The sequence below is a fragment of the Culex pipiens genome, chromosome 2 (genome assembly GCF_016801865.2).
Source record: "Culex pipiens pallens isolate TS chromosome 2, TS_CPP_V2, whole genome shotgun sequence".
NCBI lineage: Eukaryota > Metazoa > Arthropoda > Insecta > Diptera > Culicidae > Culex > Culex pipiens.
In genome coordinates this window covers 130509071-130515499 of record NC_068938.1, presented here as the reverse complement: position 1 = coordinate 130515499, position 6429 = coordinate 130509071, and the positions used below count along the sequence as shown (strand labels likewise).

General features: G+C 41.0%; 1 protein-coding gene across 1 annotated transcript; it reads right to left on the bottom strand.

Annotated features, from left to right (window-relative positions):
• Window positions 1–363: 363 nt before the first annotated feature.
• On the bottom strand, window positions 364–6289 carry LOC120415276 (protein Cep89 homolog). Its single transcript, XM_039576746.2, has 5 exons — window positions 6024–6289; window positions 2267–3324; window positions 2082–2211; window positions 1860–2027; window positions 364–819 (listed from the first exon to the last, which is right to left on the bottom strand). Exons 2-5 carry the CDS (start codon window positions 3276–3278, stop codon window positions 507–509), a joined length of 1623 nt encoding a protein of 540 aa, XP_039432680.1. The 5' UTR covers window positions 3279–3324; window positions 6024–6289; the 3' UTR covers window positions 364–506.
• Window positions 6290–6429: the final 140 nt, after the last annotated feature.

Below are 6429 nucleotides of genomic sequence, written 5' to 3'. Positions count from 1 at the left end.
CATTTGTTTGAATTGTGATGAGTCAAAACAAAAACTGGGTTTGTTTTCGTTTTGGTAACCTTGCAAAATAATATTAGAATCACACAACCAAGATGTAGCAAGTAGATTTGAGCTGACGCAAGCGAAGCAGTAATGAATTTGAGAGAAATTAGTGAAAACGATTTGGTTTGAAGAATGAGAGATGCGTTAACAACTAAACAGAACACTGAAGTGAAATATATTGATTGTATTTATAACTGAAATTGGTAGCTGTAAGTCAACATTATAGGAATGAAGAAAAAATACAAAAATAAATAAAAAAAAACTGAGTTGAAAAGCCTAAAACGTGTTTGATTTTTCTCACCATTGAAGTAGCCGTCAACATTTCGTTTCACAATTATATTTAAAGCGTTCAATTGGACTAGTTCCGCGCGCGCGATTGTTTCCTTCTTACCAACAAAAAACTAAGTGCATTCGATGCTTTGCTTTGTACTACCAACATTTAGTAAAAACACATACTGATCCGGTTAAACCTGTCGAAACTGGGCCTTCTCCGCCAGCACACGTCGCAACGTGTCCTCGCGCTGTTTCAACCTACGCTGCAGCTGGCCAATCTCCTCGACGTGCCGGACCTGCAGCAGCTGGAGTTGCTCCTCCCGTTGGCGGATTCGCTCCTGCAGCTCGCGCCACGATTCTCCGCTGGCCGGGGGTTGGGATCGTTTGTGCTCCACGCCCTTGCCCCAGGTGACCATGTTTTTGAGGCGTGCCTTCAGGACCTCTTTGGACTGTTTGGCGCGCTCCAGGGACTGCCGGAGGGCGGCGTTCTTCTCCATCAGGACTCTGTGGAAGGGAATAAGTGAATTATAATTTGATTCTAATAGATTGGAATTTCCAGACATTGGAAACGTGAATAATGAAAACGAAAAACGACGTTTCTATTACGGACTTCAGACTGTTGATTCAATCTTCAAATTCTTGACTTACGGTTGCAAACTCTGATTCGGCGCGTTGGACTTTTTTCCAGCATCTGATGCTCTTTCTTTTGAATTGATAAGTACAACTGCCATGCCCTTTAAGACCTTTGTTTACAATGCGTACTAGCAGATTTCCTTCCTTGGTTCTTGGGTAATATTTAATTTTCTCTACGGCTTCTATTTACAATGTGTGCACACATGTTTTCGCCTTTCTACGGAATCATTTCTTCCGTATTTGAAACATTAATGGCCAAATCGATTTTTTTTATCAACGCTCACTTTGACATCCTCCATCATCGTTTGCTTCAAGGGTTTCGTCGTTGAACTTCAGTTTTTCGCTGCGACACCGTTTAGCTTATTTCAGGTGTCCTAACTGTCTTCGTTTCGCTCAGTGCTACTCTAACTCAACGGGCTATTTGGTGTGACCCAAAGTTCTTGTTGTGAACTTCACTCAAAAGCCAGATAAATACGATTTATTGTGGAAAAGTGTAGTCAAAATTATCGATTTTGACAACCGACGATGTCAAACTGTCATGGAAACAAGAGGGGCTGTTACACGTTAAAAAACATTGTCTCATCATTGTTGTTCTAAATCAATGTAGTCGGGTCTTTTTGGAGAGATGGAATCGAGGTCAGAAGGACTGAACCTCAGGAAGCCGGACTCGGAGAAAGGGTCGCTTCAAAAGGTTTGAACTCATATTACATAAATTCTCCTCTTGGTATTTTCCGGAAAAGTAAGGAAATTTCCAAATTATTGTAAATAAACCCATGCGTTTGATCGATTTTGACAACTGTCAAACTCTTAAATGCAAGCAGTAGAGGCTTTTGATCAAATTCGTTTCACACGTTAAAGTAATTTAAGTTTTTAACCCAGTTTAGAGTGGCAAAAACAGACAAAAAACTTACTCGTTGATGTCCTTCTGCCGATCGAAAACCTTCTGCTGCTCGGCCGCTTTCGTGTTGAGCTGAGCAATTTCCTCGTTTTTCGCCTGAATCGACTCCTTGAGCGCATCCATTTCCGCCCCGAAACGCGTCTTTTCCGAGTCGTGTTGCAGCTTCAGCTCGTCGAAGAGTCTGAATAATATTATTTGATTAAAGTTGAGTTTAAAGAAAACTTATTTGACTTACTTCTGACACTCCTTCAAGCTGTCCACCACGACTTCCGGCTTCTGGTGAAGATTCCTTAGGGAGGTCAACTCCCCTTTCGATCTTGCGTAGGCTTCCTGAAGTCGCTCCAAATCGAGTGTTTGAGCTTGAACTAGAACAAAAATCACAGATTTGAATTTGATCTAACCACCAAAATCGAATCATACTCTTTTGCTCGTAGCACTTCAGCACCTCGACCAGCTTCTCCTTGGCCAAATCGGCTCGCTTGCCCTGAATGTCCGCCTTGTTTCGAAACACGTCCACCTGCGCTTGCAGCCGAGCCCGCTCCGAAAACCAGTTGCTTTGCGTACTCTTGATCTCCTCCATGTCCTTGTGGAGCCGTTCGTTTTCCTCCAGCACCGACTTCAGCTTCCCGGTGAAGTTGATAAACTCCCGCTCGTACTGCTGCACCAGATCGTTCTTCTCGGCTATCGTCTCCTCGTACGCGTTCAGCAGCGGTCCCAGCGTGTGCGAATTCACCGGTCCCCAGTTCAGATTGTCCTTCACGCCACCGTACGAGCTGTCCACAAAGTCTATCCGAGGCATTTCCTTCGAGGTCGACTCCTTCCCATCCCGAATCACGTCCTGATACCGTTCAACCTGCACGTTCAATCGATACACCAGAATCTTCATCATCTTAACGTCGTTCTTCAGATCGCCATTCTCCTTCACCAGCAACTCCCGCTCATTCTCAAACAACCCACAACTCTCGCACCCTTTCCTCTTGGACTCCAACTCCTTCATTTTCTCCTGAACCCGCTGGAACTCCTTCTGCAACTTCTCATTCTCCGTCGCAAACTGCCCGTTGCACTCGAACAGCTTCGAGATCTTCTCGACCAACTTGGCGATCTGGGCGTCCTTGGCCCGTAGCACGTGATCGGTCGTAGGTTTCCGTTCCGGACGTGACTTTGGGTTGCCCGCCATCAGGTCGTCGGCGCTTGCGCTCCGGCTCACCACCGTTCCGACGTAGGTTCGAGCCGGACCTGGAAGTTGGCCGTTGCGTTGGTGGCGAACGCGCCGGAACCGGACGCGATCGGGCGTTGTTTCGGGATGGGCGGCATCCTCGTAGGTTTGGTCATTTGTTGGCGGCGAGGAGGACCGGTTCGAGGGTTTGTCCAAGTCGGAGACGATGCGGAACAGGGGTTCGATGTTTTTGCGCGTTGGTAGCTTGGAGGACATGGTGGAGTGGGCATTGCTTGGGGGGTTGAAGAACTTGGAAAGGAATCTGGAAAGGTAATGGGGATAAGGGATATTTTTTTTTTTAAATAAGCTAGCATTAATTTTATCTCAAAAGTTAAAGTTTAACTAAGTCTTAGAGTTATAACTTTTCGAAGTTATCGAAGAACTCTCCTCTAAAACATATCAAAAATTAAAAAAAAATAAAAATAGTGTTTTTTGCAAATCAAGTTTTAGTGACAAAAAGTTAAATAAAAAGTCACCAAATTTTTTTACCGTGTATCATTTTTTCAGTGTAGTTCTTATCCATACCTACAATTTTGCCGAAGATACCAAATCGATCAGAAAATTCCTTCAAAAGATACAGAATTTTGAATTTTCATATATCTTTTTTGTATGGACAGCTGCCAAATTTGTATGGAAAATTTTATGGACAAACTAATAATACAAAATGGCTTCTTTGGGCACACCGAAGGCACCAAAAAAGTTTCAGTCGGATTAAACAAATACAAAAAATAAAATTCTAAAAAAAGACCGATTTCGTAAAGAATTGCTCCTATGTCAAATTTGCTCAAGCCCATGATGGTGCAATCAAATTTTGAATTAAAATTTGGGCTTAGTGAGAAAATGGCTCTATATATGTCGCAATACATTTGCATTTGGGCAACACACAGTGAAAACAAGTTTGAATTAAACAAATTGGCTGCATCAATTCTACGTCCATTCTTTAAAATGAGTCCTTGAACACAACCAAAAGTCTCTCTAGTTTACGTACTTTTCAATACAAGTGCTGAAAAGAAATAACTTGTCAGCACTGCTATTTTTGGTGATTAGTAGGCCATTTCGTCACTGTAGTGTACAGAATGACGAAAAAATCGTCGCTAACATTTCAATGAGCGCTATGTCTCACGCAAAGTCTATGTTTATGACGCTTTTTGAATTGTTAGCGACGAAATAAAGTATTAGGAATTGCAAAAAAACGTTCTAGATTTTTTAGGACCTTTAAACAATCTTTAAATATAAATTGTTCAAATTTGTTGTTTCTGCTAGTAAATTTGGGTCAATGAGAAAACATTGTCATGGTCATTGCCAGAGGCGACTCGTGCCCGAATGATGTACCTGTTCAATGTTAAAAAATGTTTTTAAAGCTTTTTTCTTTCCAATGGCTTTTATTTTTACGTTTTATTATTTTTATACTATTATAATTTTCTGTTTTTGCAAATTCAATTAAAATTATGATTAAGGCTTTTAAAATGTATTTTTAAGACTTAATCATTAGCGTGGGGAATGTGGAAAAATAGAGCAATCGCTTTGCCATCCTTATCGAAATTCAAGGGAAGTTATTGAATATTATACTGAATTTTAAAACTATTCATCAGGATGTTAGAAAAAATAGCACATCCTTAACAAAAGAAAACTGTTTGTTGGGCTTTTTTAAGCCCAACTAATATTGAGCTAACTTGGTTACTATTTAAAAATTAAATTGACATTTTACTCTATACTTTTTAGAACCAGGTCGTATCGCTTTTGATCCTTTGTCAAATTTTTAGAGAATTGAATTGAAGGGCTTTTGATGTTAAAAACAAAACTACATGAATCCGAGATAATTCAAATATTTGTTTTTAGCATAAGTGAAAAAAAGTTTTCAGAACAAATTCATGCTACAGTATATGATAATAATAGATTCAACTAGAGTGAACCGGGACTACAGTCTGAATAAACACAGTCGTTTTTGGAGCATTTAATGGCATCAAATCTTAAACTTTTTAAGGACCGCTTAAAATCCGCTTTAAATAGAACCATCCGAAAAATAAAATAACGATCATAATTGAAACTACTGTCATAATTTTTCTCATGTGTCCCGATTCTGGAAAAAGCACAGTACTTTTTTGTTTCAATTGTTTCAATTCAATCTATCAATCACACTATCTTAACTTAACATTACATCACTTTCCAGTAGAGCAAGAATCCACTAGTAACAAAGAAGATCGAAGAGGTTCAACGCGCGCAGTTGAACATTCCAGTCTGCGCAACACAGCCTGATGCCTAAAAGTGCGCCAAATATAGAGCAATATCTGTGGTGCTCTCGCGCTCTCTCATTTAATCATGCTCTCAACGTGCTGTCAACGCGCTGGCTTGTTTACCTTTTGCATGCAGCTCCCTGGAGAGCTGAGCGAGCTAAGTCGGCTGGGGCCTGGGGGTGGCATTTCGCTCCCTCCCAAAAATGCTGTCAGTTCACGCTCTCAGATTGAACCTGATTTACCAACACATCGATACTGCCGCTGCGTATGAATAGGAAGCTCTTTACATGTGTTGAATTTTTTCTGTATGGAGATTTTTTCCCCGACGTTCAGAGGGTCGGTGTTGAACGCGACGAGCATTTGCGCGTGGCCCGCTAGGCTGGCTCGCTTTAGTATTGGTGGGTTGTAAAGAGAGGTAAAGAGTAAAGGGTGGCGGGCCAAAGCTTTTTCGGTGCATGCAGCGCTGCTGAACATAGGGCGTTGATTTTGTTAACGTATATTCAAACAAAAATTGTAATAAACAATTATTGTATGTTGCTGGTTTAAAAAGCACCGTGGTACTTAAATAAAATAATTATTCGCTTGAAATCGGCTACCTGTTCAATGAACAGGTTGAACAGGTGGACGAGTCGCCTCTGGTCATTGCAGAAATTCAATAACAAAGTCAATAACAGCTGCAAGCTAAAACAGAAAATCCCATGAACATGAACCAATGAGAAATACTTACATCAAACCGCCATGAAACAAGACTTGTGTGACGTCACATTGACCTCCTCTGCATTAGCATAAACTTCCCAACCCACTGAAATCGCACTAACCAACAGATTTCGGTAAAATATTTTACAATTATCTTGTAAAAAACATTTCCTAAGGCACTTTGCACGGATTCACGACACTCTTCGCCGTTGTTTCAGTCAAAAATGTGAAAATATTTGCAGATGAAATTTTGAACGAAAACCAACTTCGAAACGCGCAACAACAAACAACGACCCTTTTTTTCTTTTTTCCACCTCTTTTTTCCCACCCTCAACATAAACCGTTTGTGAGCGAAAAGGGGTGAGCAAAACAGAAAAGTGGGTGGAAATGTGAGAGGGAGAGGGGGTGGTTCTGGTGAGAAGTGAGATTATGTTGCT